Raw genomic sequence first — 17,466 nt, forward strand, 5'->3', positions numbered from 1 at the left:
GCGCGCTCCTCCTCTCTGGCCTGTGACCCCGATGGACCGATCTTATCGTCACTGTGTGTTTTGACTGGGGGTGCATCATGATGAGTTGCGCTGTCGGTGGGGTTGCATTTGACTGCAGTGGCGGTCGCGAGCCCCTCCCCGATTCTCCATGGTGACACACGATGTGCACGGGGGCCATCTGAAAAGCACCCCTCCCCCCCCCCGCAATCGGGCTATTTAGTTTCCCTCGTTCATCTCTGAAATGATGCGTCTGCCTAACTTGTGTGTCTCTCTGTCTGTTCTGTCGGGGCCTGAAGATGGGAGAGTCGAAGGACGTGGTGCGGAAGGACGTCCGCTTCATCATGGCCAACCTGGCTAAGGTGTACCCGGCCAGCCGGCTCTTCCCCCTCATCATGGACGGAGCCAAGTCCAAGAACTCCAAGCAGCGTTCTGGTGAGAGGAGTTATCCCGGAGTATAATTGGAGGGGACGGGCGGGTTGAATGAAAGAAAACTCTGGGGCCGACAGGTCGACGGTCTCTTTACCTAAGGCACTTGATCTCTAATTTCCCCCGTGTGCGTCGCTTGATGGGTCCTTCTCTCCTGCCGGGGGTTCTCATTTGTGGCCATTAAAGGTGACAAACTCCCGCTCCTCCTCTCTTAATATCTCCGTTCATCTCCGCTGTGTGTGTGTGTCCCACAGAGTGTCTGGAGGAGCTGGGCTGTCTCATCTCGCTGTTCGGTTTGTCGGTCTGCCAGCCGACGCCGACCAAGGCGCTGAAGGAGATCGCCGTGCACATCGGCGACCGGGACACACTGGTCCGCAACGCGGCGCTCAACACCATCGTGGTGGTCTACAACATGGTCGGAGAGCAGATCTACAAGCTCGTCGGGAACGTAAGCCCAGCGTTGCCCACAGAGTGGTGACTATGCCTAGACTGGGTGCCCCCAGCCCGTTCTGCCGGCGATTTGAATTCGCCCCGCAGAAGGGTCCGGAGAAGAGAAATGCCTTTCTTTCTGCATCCAATACGTTTTTGCGGGAGCCAATCAGCAAGCTGGCTTCTCCCCCTGGCGCGCTATTGGCTTGTTTAACACAATGACGTACAGGGAAGCAGCCAATCGTGTGAAGAGTCGGTTGAACTAGGCCCGTTGATCACGCCTCTTGTGCTGAAGAAAATGACAGCAGCCTCCCCAAACCAACGTGCAATCTACTATTGAGTTTGGTCTGGCAATAGCCAGGCTAGACTACCGGTATCGCAAATGCAGAATCAGAAATCACAGAGAACGCAATTCTATTCACCGATTCGATACATCACGTGACGGCCTCATTAACTACACGGGAAAGGAACATCAGAAACGCGTATGTTAATGGTTGCAGGTGGAAAGTTGTAATGGCAAACGCGCCATCTTCGAGCTACCAAATCTGAAAAACATGGATGCAGGGACACTTGCAAGAATGCAAATATCTTATTATAAATGTATATTATGTAGTTCTGAAGAGATATTTTCAGTAAGGGTCGACGGCAAGGGAACCGACTATACATTGATATCATCTTCAATAAGAAATGCTATTGGTAGTTACAATGCTAGATGCTGAATCGGTGTGTATATACTCTGTATCAGCCGATATTGAAGTTCAGGTATTGGGAAGGAAAGACTGGTTGTGGACGGGCTTCTTTCGCCTTCAGCAGACTTCCCTCGACTGACCATGGAGAGTATTGGTTCTTAATGTCGCCGTCTGTGTGGAACCCGAAAAAGCAATTTGCACATCAAATGCCAATGCAATAATTGAGTTTAATTTGCGTTGGCAGCAATTCTCTGGCCAGTGAACAAGGTGTTCGTGTGTTGCCGTTCTAAGAAAAACCGCAGGGTTAATTAAATAGGCCTACAGAGCACTTGATACCACAAATTATAAACTCAATCTTAAAAAGAAAAGGTAACTTTCTGCAAAGGTCTAGAGGACTTTCGTGAGTTGGAGACGAAAGTGTGCACTAAAGAAATGATTTAAGGAAATTGTTTTGAACGCCTTTCGGCGACGCCTTTAAACCCACTTCACCCTCTTCTAAGGACCAATTATCAGCCGTTCTCTCGAGTGGTCTTCACCCTTCTCCAAAAGGCTCTCTGGTGAAGCGACGGATAAATATAAAGAGACGGAGGCGACGCATTCTAGGGTGGCTGTGGCTCAGGTGGTAGACGAGGTTGACTTGTAACCAGAAGGTTGCTAGTTCAATCCTCGTCTCCTCCTAGCTAAAAGGGGACATATTGTACCACCAGGTGTGAGTGTGATAAGCCATTACAAGCTGTGACATGTGAATCTGTGACAAGATGTGTGCTAGATGGATCCGTCTACCAGCCTACCCAGTGGACTCTAGCAAACGTTGCTCATCTATCCGTCATAAATCTAGGTGGACACGCCCACCTGTGATGTCAGAAACTGCACATTTTCAAAACGGCTTGAAATGGCTAATCACGCTCGCACCCGTTGGTACAATATGTCCTCTTTAAGTGTCGTGGTGTCCCTGAGCAAGACGCCTCACCCTGACTGTTCCCGACAAGCTGGCTGTCGCCCTGCGTGATTGACGACGCCGCCGTCGGTCTGTGACAGTGTGCATGAATGTTAGGCGATATTGTAAAGCGTTTGAGGAGTGGCCACTGGTCAGAAAAGCACTTTATACCCGCAGTTCATTGACCATTTACGCATTGTAAACACCATGCCTCACGCTCTTCCCCCCCCCCCCCCCCCCCCCCCTCCCTCCCCAGCTATCGGAGAAGGATCTCAGCATGCTGGAGGAGAGAATCAAGCGCTCGGCCAAAGAGACGGCCAAGCCCGTCGAGGACAGCAAACCCTGCAGGACGGTGCCTTCCCACGCCAACGCCAGCGTGCTGCGCAGGCCGGCTGACGACAATGCGGCCGCCAAGCCACGGTAGCCCGCCCCCCCCCTTCAACGAAGTACACTATCCGCCCTCACTAAATGCGCTAATTTTCAGATGTCAGTGTTGTTCCAAAACGAATACTCCGTGGTGCACTAAGCGGAAATTACGATCACGACTGCCGCCGTGGCTCCTCCCCCGTAATAAACATCCCGCTTTGTACGGTGAACTCTTTACGCCTAGCTGCTATAAAAAGCTATAAAAGCTATAAAAACTACAAAATGACTCTATTAATGCAGGCTATGTGGTAAATGTGCCGACTTTGGCTCAGCCTGGCTCCGCACTCTTCCGCTACGTAGCTAAGGTGGCTGCAGTTGAGTACGAAAAGTGTACGGGGATCCACACTTCGCGATTTGACCATTTTGAGTACACCATCCGGGTCCTTTCAATACACTTATTTTCGCCCAATCTGAATCGGAACGCCCTACGTACTCAAACTTAGGCTAGTAAGTACGGATAGTATGGGTATTGGAATGGAGTTTCCTGAAAAAGGGACTCTTCTTCTGAGAAGACGCTTTAAAGCAAATAATAAAATGTCCTTCAGAGAAATCGTTTTTACAAACAATAAATGCATCAGCTAGATCAGGGGTATTCAAAGTGTGAGAGAGTGAGCCCCCCTTCAGAGAGAAAAATTCAGCTAAGCCCCCCCCCCCAATTTTTTTTTCTAAATACCTGTGTTTTGAAAGCTATTTTAATTATTTTACACATTTCAAACATCTCCGATCATAATTTTAAAACATTTGGAACATATTTTTGAAACAAATTTTTTAACATATTTTTTAAACATATTTCTGAAACATTACATCTTTTTGCGTTTTTAAACAACAAAATGTAACAACTTTATCTAAGCATGTTTTAGCTTAACCTTTTTTAAATACATTTGAACATCTTGATCTGTGTAAACTGCCAGTTTACAGATTCATTCAGGGTCCCCGACCCTGAATTTTCTGAGTCGAATCAGATCTGCCTTTTCAGTCCAGAGATTCGACTATTCGGCGGGGTTTGTTTACCGGCGTTGCTATGGTGACCTCAATTATTATAACCAACTGAAAACGACGCCGGTTTGAAACTAAAACTGTGATTCTGAAAAAAGTATAAATGCTATCAAAATTCCGATTAGATAGTATTGAAGATACAAGTGTGTCGATTTGTTTAATGGTTTGAACGATGGTAAACGGTTGAAAAAGGAATGAGTTACTATGTCTAGAAGTAGGTGTATCAGAATGGGCTGACGTCTTCAATGAAAACAGCTGAAAACGAAGCAGTATGAAACTAAAACTGTGATTCTGAAGACATTTTAAATGATATCGAAATTCTGTTTCGATATTATTGAAGATACAAGTGTGTAGATTTGTTAAATGGTATGCACGAAGATAAACGGTTGAAAATTGATTTAGTTATGTTACTTCTACAGTTGAAGTACGACTGATGATTTGAATCATCGTCTTTCAGGGTTTTCTTCGGGTTTATTTTTTTCTCACGTCGCGCCCCCCCTGAAGAACTCTGGCGCCCCCCAGGGGGGGCGCGCCCCACAGTTTGAAAACCACTGAGCTAGATGGTACGGTTAGTGTTGTGAAGCACCTTGAAAGAAGTTTGTTTTGAGAACCTGCTCTGAAGAAAAACACAGGAGGTACACAACGAGGCGTCGCTACTCTAGCCGTCACCGTGTTAAATTGCCGTCTGTCTTAAATAGTTTTCTTTTTTGTTTTGGATTATTTGATTCATTGCCGTCTCCTGGAACGACCCCCCCCCGCGCTCTGTCCACGGCGCCGTCGTCCGATCTCACCGATGTACCCGTCTCTCACCGTTGTTCATCAACTCACCGATGTACCCGTCTCTCACCGGCGTACCCGTCTCTCACCGCAGTCCGCCGCGCTCCCAGGGTGCAACGGGGCCCAATGACCAGGAGCCCCCCCCGTTCAAGGTGCAGTTGGACCTGGACTTCGCGCAGTTCGAGGCCGGCTGGACGCCGGTCACGAGCCCCGTCCTGCTGGAGCACAACCTGGACGACCTGCCGCACGATGGCATGCCCCTGCCCCAGCCCAGGTAGGACAAGACGATGTTCGCTCTATAAGGATGACTTGTTAACGCAGATCGAGACGTTGATATCCATTCAAACTCTGATTTACTCACACCAGAACAATGTTACACCTAACGGAGCGCCCCCTACGGCATGGGAGTAATGATGCATACGGTCGACTATCCATTGCCTACTTAACAGATGGCAACGTTTGTCACAGAGCGTGTTGTCCGTGAAACTGTGCTTCAGTTGGATTATAAAATGCAAAACTTTTTGTAGAGGCATCGGGATTTATTCACGCTCTTTAAACCCTCTTTTAGTGCGCTTCTGTTTTATTTTTGTTTTGTTCCGAATATGCTTTTATAGCGCACGAGGGAGTTTCAAAAGAAACGACCCTAAAACGTATCGACATTTGCACTTTATGGATCTTTATGGTTCAGAATACATTTGTGAATGGTTGATACTTTGTTTATAGGCTTTTTAATATTTTAACTATCTTTTTTGTTTTTTATAGGCCACGAACGCATCTCCAGCCTAGTCCTGCTGCCGCCATCAGCATGGTCATCTTCAAGGTGGCATCTGAAGACATCAACACCAGCGTGCAGGCCTTCACCCAGGTATGAGGAGCGCGCTCTACATCGGTGTACCGGTGTCCCATTTGGGACATTATGCACACGTTTGGATGATGGGGCTCGTAATGTTGTTGTGTATTGATTTGGTAATGACCATTATGTAACGGAAAGCCGAATCAGTCAAACATGGTGATTTGTCCCTCCATGGTTGTAAAGGGGGCGAGGGAGCATAAGGTATTTGAAATGAAGCTCCAAATTTTTTTTTTTTTAAATCCAATCTCAGCAACTCCTGCTATCCAAGACCGCCTTAATGCACGGGCTTGCCTGGGCTGAAGCCCCAGGGCCTACGCCGATCGGGGGGCCTATCATGAACTGCAGTTTTTAATTTATACTGGCCCATGATAGGCCCCCAGATCGGCGAAGGCCCAAGACAATGTGATTTTTTTTGTTTGGGGCTTACAAAGATCAGAGGCCTATCATCAGCCAAGAAAAAAGAGGGCCAGTGGCCCCTTGACACCACAGCCACACTCGTCCCCCCGTCAACAACGGCAAAATGTCGGAAATAAGTTACACATCTTCATTGTAAGATCCCCTCTCAGGGGGCCTACGAAACCTCAGCACCAGGGCCCAATGGCAGGTTAAGGCAGGCCTGCCGCTATCCCCAAGAGTCGCCACCATTGGGATGATAATTCCTTGTGCTTTTGAAAGGCAAGATGGACTCCCCCCGAATCAGGGGAGTGATGCCCTGATTGGTCAGAAATGAGCCAGAGGCGGGCTAAAAGCACAGGCCCTTTTTCTATTGGCTCTATATTCCTATTAATGGACAGGACTATTGACGGACACAGGATAGTGGGTTGAAGAAGAGGGGGAGTGACACGTGTCATAGGACCACAGGTGGGAATCGAACCGGTGTCTCTTTCGAGGAATATTAACCCACGCGGTTAGCGTACGAGTGGGGTCGATCCACCGAGCTGCTTCACACTCACTCTCAACGGCGTTGCACTAATTGAGCCCGCACTCCTCCTCCTCCCCCCCCGTCCCCCCGTCCCTGTTCCAGATGGACGAGGTGTTGCAGCAGGGCGAGCGCTCCCAGGTGGTGGCGGGCAACGTGAACCAGTTCCTGAGCGCCACGGTGCAGCAGCTCCGGCTCACCCACAGGGTCCACCTGGCGGACCAGCGCGTGGCCAAGGAGGCCGTCCCCAACCTGTACAGCTGCATCATCGGCACCGTCATCACGGTGAGCCCCTCTTGGACTCATTCATTCCCCCGTTTTTCAAATCACAACTCAAAACTGCCTGTTCCACCTGATGGCAATTAACAAGTCCCCCGCTGTTATGATTAAAACTTTACCTATTGTACGGTGTGCAGAGAAAGGCGCTTTCAAATGCAATTTATTATTAAACAATACGACGGGAGTCTTCTACGCTTGTCTTGAGGAATGGGCTCCAGTGAGTGTGTTGACGGAGGCCTGGCGTTTGGTTTACGCTGCCAAGACCCGGTTACCCAACTGCGATTACTTTTTTAGGCAGGATTCTTTTTCAGGTTTCTGTAAAAGGGTAAAAACAAAAAACTAGGCGAAGCAATCCGCCCTAAAGCTACAAAAGTAAAAATGGTTCGCTGTCATTCCTTTATCTGGAATTCCAATGAACAGAGCTGTTGCAATCTCAAGCGTTGGTGTGGGTTTTCTTTTTGTAAAGAAATACAAACTTGTGTTTGCACTCAAAAGTAGGATGGCGATAAAAATGATTGAGTTGACAAACTGGTAATGGTATTGGATTTGAAAAACTGAACACCACCCTCGTCTCGCTGCAGTCGAGTTTCATATTGCGAGTAGTTTCCGATCTGCCAGAGGAAACGGAGCTCTAGTGTATTAGTTTTCCTTCCCCCGTCTCTCGGAGTCCTCACGCTGGGATAACGCCTTTTACTAAAACGCTGCGTGTCCTGCTCCCTTCAGCTGCTGGGCGTGGACGTCCTGGCCCTGGAGATGTCGTCGGGCGTGCTGAAGGACCTGGTGGAGGCACTGCTCACCGCCATGTTGGACCCCCGGGTGGCGGCGCTGGGGCAGGGGTCCAAGGTCATCGGCTCCATCAACTTCCTGTTCAGGCACCTCTTCGAGAAGGCGGACCAGACCAACATCCTCAGGTGTGTGTGTGTGTGTGTGTGTGTGTGTCGCTGACTGCAAGGATCCCTAAGTATCATCCCCTCCACAATTCGACTACTAAATGCTCCGTATTTGTTGTTTGTATGTTACTGTATGTAAAACAAGCTGCTTAAACGAATTGCCCCCAGTGGGATTACTCAGACGATTCCCTCTGCACTTTTCATACTTACTGATGATCAAAAGAAGCCGACATGGCGTGTATTAATGTAGATATCGTTTCGAGAAGACCTGTTATTCGGTCACCCTCTTGCTCTCCTGCTGCGACCCACCGTTTGGAAACCCAATTTTTACATAGTTCAAAATGATGACGGCTGTCGGCGACGAATGGGGTTGAGTTGTAACTCTCCTGTCTCCCGCTGCAGCGCTCTGCTGGTGCTGCTCCAGGAAGCCCTGGCCTCCTCGGTGTCCCCCAACTTCTCAGACTACGTCATGAAGGTAACCTCGGGGCAGACAAAGCTGCTCGCTTCTGGCCACCCAACGAAGGGATCCGTTCAAGTTATCTTTTTTTTTTCTTTTTTTTCTCTCTCTCTCTCCAGTGTCTGTGGAGGATCAACCGGTTCCTCCCACAGAACATCTCCAAGGTGAACCTGGACCGCATCCTGCTCGACATCCACAACTTCAAGAAGATGCTGTCTAAGGAGAAGCAGCAGCGGGCGCCCAACGACATGACCCAGCGCACGCTGAAGACCCTGCTGCACACGCTGTGCCGGCTCACCGGCCCCAAGGTCAGCGAGCTCACCGCGCTCATCCACAGCCCCACAGGCAATTCACCTCTGCACCTCAAGTTAATTACTCTGCCTGCACCCAAGTGACTGGTCTTTGTTCAGCAAAGTAGTTCAAATAAACACCATTAAATTATACTTGCAAGTATAAAACTAACTTTTTTTTTTACTGCATTTTAATTATTTGTTTTGCCAAAATGATATTTTTGTGAAACTTGTGTTAAGCAGTATTTGTATTTAACTGTTAGTCTAATATAAGTCAAAATGGATGCGATGTGTACCATCAGTCAGACCGGGACCTGATTTATACTGTCCCTTTCCCTGACCCAATCTACGACTAGTTGAATGGGGGCCGCTGACTGCAGGTGGTCTATTCTGGTTGAGGAGACGGGAAGATGCTTACAGGACACGAGTCGGCTCAGAAAATCCAGCCAGTTCTAAAGCCACAAATGTTTCTGTACCAGCGGGGGATGTACTTTGGTTTTACATTGGACTGTAGCTTAAGACAATCCCCCCCCCCCTTCTCCATTGAGTTGTATTTGCAGGCGCTACTTGGTAATGTGGAGCGTTTCACCATCAGCGGATTTGCTTCCAAGTTCACCCGGGATCCCATGGGATCAGCAGTATTGCTTTTTTTTGTGTTTTCGGGACATGCATAATCCTGATGAATTATCTTGGTATCAAAGCAGTTCCACTGGTCATTAAAAATGATTTTTTAACAACGAATAAGCCTGCCAGGACACAGCAACAGCCATCGTTGGCTGGTTGGAAGCCCACTCAGCACAATTATTAAACAATACATTATTATCGCACAACTTATTTAATTAATTTTAGTGATGTAGAGATCTCAATATATTCAGAGCCGTTCTACCAAAGTTAAATTGCTTGTTATTAGACCGGGCTCATTGTTCAGAGATTGGTTCTTGTTTTTTTGTACATCAATACAGAAAAAAAGAAATATGTGGATTTCTTTTTTAAATTCATGTTTTATTGAAGAGCGCGATGCAAGATGTTAATTGAGGAATCGAGTGCATTGGTGAGGGAAATCTCCCTACTGCTCAGAATCAGGAGAGGCCAGCTCTGTACGACTACTGCAGAGAAACTTCGAGCAAAAATCCTCATTTGCATCTTTCCGCAGTCCTAGGTCTTCCAAGGTCCCATTTTTGATGGACCACCACAGACCACCGCCCCACTTCCGGTACAGAGTTATTGCACGTGCGTGCTATTTGTCTGTAGTCTTTGCGTGTGTAGTGCAGCTTTTTGACCAAGAGGCAGGCAAAGCAGCAGTCGGCCTCAGTCACCACTCTTTCTTTGACTTGCGTTTGGTGTGTCTGGGCCTTAACTGATGCCAGTCCAGACCTCAAGCGTCCCTGTCCACCAAGTATCCTCAGTGTTAGTCTAAATGTATTATCGACCAGGGAAGAAATGACCGAGGTAATTGGTACAGAGCACAAAAACTATCCCATTTCAGGTTCATATTGTTATTGATGGCGGGAAGATTGATTCTCTCTATGTTATGTAAATAAATGTATTGATGTGGTTCATGCAGCTTTTGGTTGATAAAGTCGTGCCTTCAAACTTATTTTTACGTCCATAAAAAATAGTACTTAGCATTGTGTAGCATCTTATCCTAGCTAGCTTTGTTGTATACTGGGAATGGGTTAACCTAGCGAAGGTTAGCACATGGATCCATGAACATCCCTACTGTGCCGACAGCGATGTATCATTGTTTCCCTTTCTTCTGAGGAATGTACTTTGTCGCTTTGGATAAGGGCGTCTGCCTAAATGCCCTGAAGGTCAATGTGAAGTGTTATTAAGAAAGAGGCTTGGTTTGTGTAGATCCTGGAGCACCTGACCCTGGTGAACCGCAGTGAGTCGGACCTGGAGGCCCAGCTGAAGAAAGCCCTCAAGCCGCCCGCCAATAAGACGGGGAAGGCCCTGGAACCCGCGGTACGTACTCGCCAACACACTGCCTTTGACCGACGCGACGCGTCACGGCATCGGCCCGAGTAAACACCTCATCCTCCCCAACAGGGACAGAAGAGCAAAGCGGGCCTGGACCTGGGCCAGATCCTCAAGAAGATCTGCTCCAAGAAAGCCGCCCAAGAAGTGAGTGGGGCCTTTCTTTACATCAGCATGAACATCGTGGTGTTAATATCGCTCGGCAACATTGTGACCACCGAGACTGTTCTCCACTGCGGTGACCCTGGTCCAACTGTGACTGTACTCTGCTGTGAGGTAGAGCAGTTGCCATGCAACCGGAAGGTTGCTAGTTCGAGCCCCAGCTCCTCCTAGCTGAGGTGTCCCTGAGCGAGACACTTAACCCTAACTGCTCCCGACGAGCTGGCTGTCGCCTTGCATGGTCGACTCTGCCGTCGGTTAGGGCTGGGCGATTAATCAAATTTTGATCGCGATTTCGATTTTAGCGTCAAACGAACAGCTGGATACATATCTGAATATCGTTTTAGATTGGAACATTTATTTTTTTGACCATTTTTGTGTATTTTTATTAAGCTGAAATTTCAAAGTTCTCCGTTACATTTTTTTTTTTTTATCTCAGACAGGCTGAATTAATACCCCATTTTTTCAAATTCGAAAATAATCGTTTGAATAATCGGGATTTCAATATTGACAAAAATAATCGTGAAATATTTTTTCCCATAATCAAGCAGCCCTGCCGTCAGTGTGTCAACGTGTGTATTAACCCATGTAAGTCGCTCGGGATAAAGGCGTCTGCAAAATGCCCTGATTGTAATCGTACTCGGCTACGCTCTGCAGGGCCTCATGGAGCTGTGGGAGCACAAGCGAACGCACCCCGACGTGGACCTCAGCTCCCTGCCGCCCACGTGGCAGAGCTTCATCGAGAGTGGCCTGGCCAAGATCTCCGCCGAGAGGCGGGCGGAGTGCCGTCCTCCCACCACAGGTAGGCACCGTGCCACGCGTTGGATCTGGGTTCACACCTGAGCTGGAATAGGGGTGTGAACGGTTACAAAAAATAGTAAACGGATACACAACCCTTTTTTTTTTTTTTTTTTTTTTTTTTTTTTTTTGTGTACACGATTAACTTTTTTTTTTATTGATTTATTTTTGTTTTCCTTTAAAGTGGACCGCAGTCGCGCTCACTCGGTTTAACTTCGTTCAATAGGGGGATTATTTGTTTATCAACACGGCGGAATGCGCGAGCAGAATGATCGCAAAAAGAAATTTAGTTTGAGCGGTTATCTCCATAGTTATCTCCGTGTGGTTAATTTGCAGTTACGGTGTTAATTAGGATGTTGTCAGCTTACTGTTTCATTAAACTGTAATCAGAAAACTATTATCTGTGGTATAAAGGCTGGGATGAATTTCAAATTATAAATATGTACACTTTATGTTGAAAGTATAGACGGTCGCGATTCCCCTTGAAACGAATGGTGCAGTGATTCTTCTTCAAAACGAGAGCTGGTAAATTTCGGTTTTCATTTACTGATTTCTCCTAATCGGTTATGATTTACTAACCGGTTACACGTGTACCCGTGCACACCCGTAGTTCATACCTGAGCTGGCGTTCTGACCACCCACGCTCATGTTGTTCTCACGGTGTGTTCCTCTAGGCCTGTCCAAGCAGGGCGGCACAGAGGAGAAGCCGGCGTCGAACTACAGGGAACGGATGAAAGCCATACTGCAGGTCGCCGGCTCGTACAACGAGGAAACCCTTCCCAGCTCGGGTGCGTGTTTGTGTGTGTGTGTGGGTGTGGGGGGGGGGGGGGGAAACGCGATTATGCAATCGCATAATCAGCCAAAGTCTGCATATTCATGCGGGGGCCGCATTTTTTTTTTTCAAATGTGCTGCACTTTCACCGCATAAATTGCCGAAATATGCGGGGTTTGCATGATTTCATAATCCCCGCATTTTCGTCACATATATTTTAGCAGAAAGTTGAAAATGTTGCGTTTACTTCACACGAGAGCAGCCATTTCCCCCTGTTGCCATGGGAACGTTTTGAAGTGACGTAATTACGCGTCGTGAACGTCGTCGAAAAGCAATTTCATCGCATAAATATGCCGCATATTTCATCGCATTTTTTAAGAAAACGTGCAGCATAATCAAGGATTTTTGGCCGCAACAATCACAAAAAAACACCGCATTTTTCTGGAGGGAATGAAGTACATTTGTCAAGTGATACAATATATCGCTGTCGGTACAGTAAAGATGTTCATAGAACCAAGGGCAAGTACTAACGATCGCTAGGCTAACCCATTCCCCGTATACAGCAGCTACGGCAGATGCTACACAATAAGTACTGTGAATAGTTACAATGTACATTAAGTGCGTACAGTAAGTGTGTACATTAATGTCTGATTTAAGTGCATTGATTTTTATTTGTAATGTGTTTTTCAAAATGGAAAATGTCAAAACAAGTAACCATTGCTTCTCTGCTTCCTTGAAGGTGTTAAAGTCAGCGTTGACCAACCGGACCTCAGGCTCTCGGACTACATGGAGAGATTCAGGAGACTCTGCGAAAGGCCCGGAATCGAGAACAGGCCGATGGTACAGTCATGTGGGAACACCCTATCCGTCTTATCTTCCACCCTTTTAGAGTCGGGGATAAACTAGTATCGGCTCTAAACTATATTTATATACCCGTACTACAAATGCCCCGATGGATAAACCCAAACCCTACGAATGTTCTCGCCCAACCATAACGGGCGTGCGACTGTTCATTGCAGAGACGTAATGGTTAACTAGGCCGTTGGCGTTGAGTCACTTTGTAGTCATCATAAACACTGGTAGCTAGCCGGTTAGTCATTTGGGTATTAGCGCTCTGCTGCGTTGAAATGAGCTCATCTCAGAAATGTTGTAATTGATGCACGACGACCGCAATCTTCCTCGTGTATGGCGTGGCATTGAGAAACTAATTCGAATGGCCTTTCTTTGGTCGCTCCAGTGAGGAAGGCGCCGTTTCATTAATACGTTTTACTATCTGCATAACGGGCGTGTTCCTAAAAGCATCATTTTTTGTGTTTGAAAAGAGTTTTTAATCGCGTCGTCGTGATTTCGATGTCTCTTCACGCGGGGCGACGCGGGGGTTGTGATTTCTGCCTGCCGACCGGCGTGCCTTCAGGGTTCAGGCTCCATTAAACGATGAGGAACTTTACGACCGGTCGTAACCTGCTCTTAACGCGGTGGCACTCCCTCGTCAGCGTGGCGGGAAGCCTGATTGGTAAACGTGAGACGCTCTGCGAGGAGAAGATATTAAAAAAATCCTTTTGTGTGTGTATTGGAGCACCTTAATGATTTTAATCTAGCATCACCAACGAATGAGGAATTAAAAGAAGCGGCACTTTACAGGTTTTTGGTTGTTTTTATACCAGTTATTTCACTATATTTGATAGAACTAGTTGTTAAATTTTGAATGAATGCCCCCCACCAGAAAACCACCTTTCAGGCTCAGAAGTTGTGCTTACTTTCAGCCCTGTAATATAAAGTAGTCCGTAGCCAAACCAGTGTATAAAACGACTAAAAGATCGATGGTTGTTATTCAACCCGACTTAAAAGAAGTTGTCCTTCAGAAAATGGCCCTTTTTAAAAGTAGTGGCCCCTCCATAGGTAAACGAGCATCTACTCCGAATCCCAGCGACTGGTCGAGCGCAAAGGTACACGCGTCAAATCTCAGTTCTCTGCTCCCCCGTCACACAGGAAGAGCCCAAGAACGGGTCGGTGAAGTCCCCGGCCCGCTGCGCATCTTCGTTGTCCTCCCACACGGCGTTCAGCGGGTCCTCTCGGCCCCCGAAGAGCCCCGCCCGGCCAGCCGCCCCGGCCCCGGCCTCCAGCGGCAGTGGCAGCCTGGACGACATCCGCCGGAGGCTGGAGAGGATGAAGAACAACCGCTGAGTCCGGCCTCTCCGCGGTGCCCTCTGCTTCGATTGCACAGTTGTTGTTGCACAGTATGTTTGTCTTCATTTTAATGTACCATGTTTTCTTAATATACTTTGTCTTGTATAACAAATAAAATGTGATTTTTTTTAAATTGACTACATATGGTGTCCTCGTTAATACAATGATGCTCAAACTATGGTATGATCAAGGTATCGGGTGGGCCAGTTTAATGTAAATGAAGGGTTGAACAATGCCACAACGTATTGTATACTGTATTTACATCCTGTGGATCATGCTCAACAGAGCTACTTGGTTCATATCATTTGTAAATTGTTACTATTGCATTTCTTTTGGTAGAAAATAATTTTCATGGACTCTCGTGTCAGATTATCGTGGGGTCCTCTAGGCCTCTATAATGAGCTCCGAAAAATGAACAGAATGTGCACACTGCTCGCATCCATGCAGAGTACATTCAGTGAGACTGCGTCTCTCAGAAGGAGAATAGCTGTTGAAGGCGTTTGAGTCCTGAGTTAGTGGGGATTGCTTCTGCTCATGCGATGATCATATAGTTTTTCACTTGTTGCCATGACCTGGGGGGAAAAACAGATGAACTACCGGGAAGAAAAGACAGCAGCTTGAATCAAGGCTAGTACACTACTGAGAAAATGTTGACAGCGAGGCATCCATTAGGATACACATGTGGCTCGAGTTAAGGGCTTTAATATTGGGATGGGTTCCTTTTTTTTGACATTTTGATGGGATATTGTCTACCCCAGTGATTATGGATGAGCTCAAAGCCCCACACATTATTTTTTTCCTCCACTCAATCTTGTTTGGCATTTTGATGGTGAGACCTTTGGCACAGTGCCATTTCAGACAGACACGGTTGTCTGTCAGGTCATGGCACTGGAAGTGCTACAGTGATGAATGTCATTAATCTGTGCCTCGATTTACTCTGGTTCACTTAAGAGGGAAGTGTGTGGGTTTAAATATTTGACCAACAGCAGAGCCTATACAGCCTGTAAACAGACATTTCCAGGATCTAATTTCTGAGGTTGCATCCTCTTCAATCTATATTTGTTTAATCAAACCATTAAAAACACATCATTCACGTGCATGAAGTTACCGGTTGTTTCCTGGAGCAGAAGCCTCGGTCAAACAGAAAGTGGACGTGTTTGTTACGTAAGTATCATCCAAGTAGAGGCTTCAGTATATCCTCACATGTTTAAATAACCGTAGGTGCCGTTGTCCCTTGACCTATATTCTAACCCTAACATAAATCGAGTAGCTTTTGAGAATATACCTGTACTGTAAAAATAGAACTGAATTGATTTAAATTGAATAACTAGATTGGTTATATAAATGCGACGTTGCGTGTGGGGTTTTCTGATAACAAGACCATTGTTGACCAATCCAAAGTGAGCCCTTGCCCCGGACAGGTCAGTATGGTCATAGCACAACACCCTGGTGTACCCCTACCTACCCCTGGGGTACAACTGTACCCCTACCCCTGGGCAGAGGTGTCAAAAGTATTCACATTCATTACTCATCTATACTAGAAGTATAGATATTAGCGTTTAAAAACACTTCTGTAGAAGTTGAAGTATCAACTCAAGCTTTTTACTTAAGTAAAAGTATAAAAGTACTGGTTTCAAAACTACTTAAAGTATTAAAGTAAAAGTAATGCAAGGGGGAAAAAAATTCATTAAAGACAAAAGCTTAGGCCGTGCCACAGGGGCCTATAGAATTACAATCAGCTATTTTGCCAAGTATGCTCATACATACAATTGGTATTAATACCTCATTCATTGTCCAAAATAATCCATAATAATTCAAATCGGGTTTTGTTGTGGGTACAAAATGAATCTTGAAGAAAACTCGTCCCAAGCGTCCCCGGAGAAATTATCGTCTATGATTTGATGACTGATTTCAACGATCAATGATAGTACTCCACCACAAAATCACAAATATATAGTACTTAACTTTGCCATTATCAGATAAAGATTATTGGTGGCCAAGTGCCTCACTTTAGTGTCCTTCACCCATCCAGCCACAGCATATTGGTAGGCATCAGTGCTCTTGAACGCTTTTAAGATATCTCCACTGTTTGGGGAGGGGTTGTGGACTAAATGAATATATATGTCATGAAAATTGATTTGAGGCAAGCGTGAGGCCGATACTAATGGACTAAAAAAAACTGGGGGTAACAAATAAGGATCGGAGCCTAAAATAGAGCCTGTGCCCCTCCTGCAAAACATATCAACGTCCACCAGGGGGCAGTTCAATATCAATCTTTATTAGTCACCAGGAAACGTGTTACACTTGAAGGGAAATACCAGCACCCCATCCCATCCCCTTCATACTGAAATTCACCCATAAAATAAACTTCCTCAAAGGCAGAAGTTACCCCTGAGAAAGGTTTTTGATGACATAGGATCCAAACAGCGTGTCTCAGCAATTTCGTTTAAGGCTGAAAGGAATTGCATTTCAGATGCTCGTTCTGAGAACACATGTTGTTGTTAAAGATATAGGCCTACACTAAAAGGGAAATTTGTTTATTTTTGTAAATGTTCATCACATTGAAAAAGAAGAACTCCTTCCAGTCATTTAGAATAAAAAATGACCTGAATCTGAATTTATTTAGAAAGTATTCATCTGTAAATGATTACACATTCCCCACACATATTCCAATTCTTCAACTATCTTCCTAAACAAATCCTTTGAACTGTGAAATCAACATGTGCCACACAAAAGAAACAACACTTGAGTATTACAAACACAAACATTTCGGAATATAATCAGCAATCATTCATCAAAGCTTTTCAGCACTGGCTATGCAGCTAAAAATGCTGACTGTTCTTATTGGCAATATACACCGTGCTTGTAGCCGGTTCTTTTGTCTGTGTAGCCTACTTCAAGATTTCCAGCAACTTGTGAAATGGTTATGCTGCATTCCTTCTCAAAGGAATGACACGGGCTGAGGGTTTCACTTCATTTGATACATGCCTTCACATCGTTGATTGTTGGGTCAGAATGAAATCGTACTTATAACCACAAGCGTTGCAGGAATCAGTGGAAATTGTCGTTCACCTAACAGTAAAATGTCCCTCAAAAAGACGTTAGCCCAGCACAATGAGAGTCATGTTGAGAGCTTCAGTACTGTACAGAACAGTGCATTGATTCGCAGTTTCCTAACAGTAGATTGTGAAACTGAGCAGCAGCA

The 17,466-nt window shown here is 46.2% G+C and overlaps 1 protein-coding gene and 1 non-coding gene across 4 annotated transcripts in view; both read left to right on the forward strand.

The window, feature by feature from the left end:
• Nucleotides 1-14,399, forward strand: part of LOC130403442 (cytoskeleton-associated protein 5-like) — a 28,817-nt gene extending 14,418 nt beyond the window's left edge. Inside the window, exons 32-46 of one of the 3 annotated variants that reach the window (XM_056607798.1) lie at nt 297-432; nt 681-874; nt 2,738-2,901; nt 4,775-4,954; nt 5,443-5,545; nt 6,558-6,737; nt 7,455-7,642; nt 8,024-8,096; nt 8,198-8,386; nt 10,223-10,333; nt 10,418-10,492; nt 11,162-11,306; nt 11,977-12,090; nt 12,814-12,914; nt 14,064-14,399. In XM_056607798.1, the coding sequence (XP_056463773.1) occupies nt 297-432; nt 681-874; nt 2,738-2,901; nt 4,775-4,954; nt 5,443-5,545; nt 6,558-6,737; nt 7,455-7,642; nt 8,024-8,096; nt 8,198-8,386; nt 10,223-10,333; nt 10,418-10,492; nt 11,162-11,306; nt 11,977-12,090; nt 12,814-12,914; nt 14,064-14,258 (2,148 nt within the window). In that variant the 3' untranslated portion in view covers nt 14,259-14,399. The remainder of the gene's footprint in view (nt 1-296; nt 433-680; nt 875-2,737; nt 2,902-4,774; nt 4,955-5,442; nt 5,546-6,557; nt 6,738-7,454; nt 7,643-8,023; nt 8,097-8,197; nt 8,387-10,222; nt 10,334-10,417; nt 10,493-11,161; nt 11,307-11,976; nt 12,091-12,813; nt 12,915-14,063) is intronic. The other 2 variants (XM_056607801.1, XM_056607799.1) reach the window with 2 other exon arrangements.
• On the forward strand, nt 74-187 carry LOC130404106 (small nucleolar RNA SNORD67). Its single transcript, XR_008904183.1, has one exon. It is a non-coding gene; the product is annotated as a small nucleolar RNA SNORD67 (small nucleolar RNA).
• Nucleotides 14,400-17,466: the final 3,067 nt, after the last annotated feature.

Source organism: Gadus chalcogrammus, chromosome 14, assembly GCF_026213295.1.
Source record: "Gadus chalcogrammus isolate NIFS_2021 chromosome 14, NIFS_Gcha_1.0, whole genome shotgun sequence".
In the NCBI taxonomy this organism is placed as follows: domain Eukaryota; kingdom Metazoa; phylum Chordata; class Actinopteri; order Gadiformes; family Gadidae; genus Gadus; species Gadus chalcogrammus.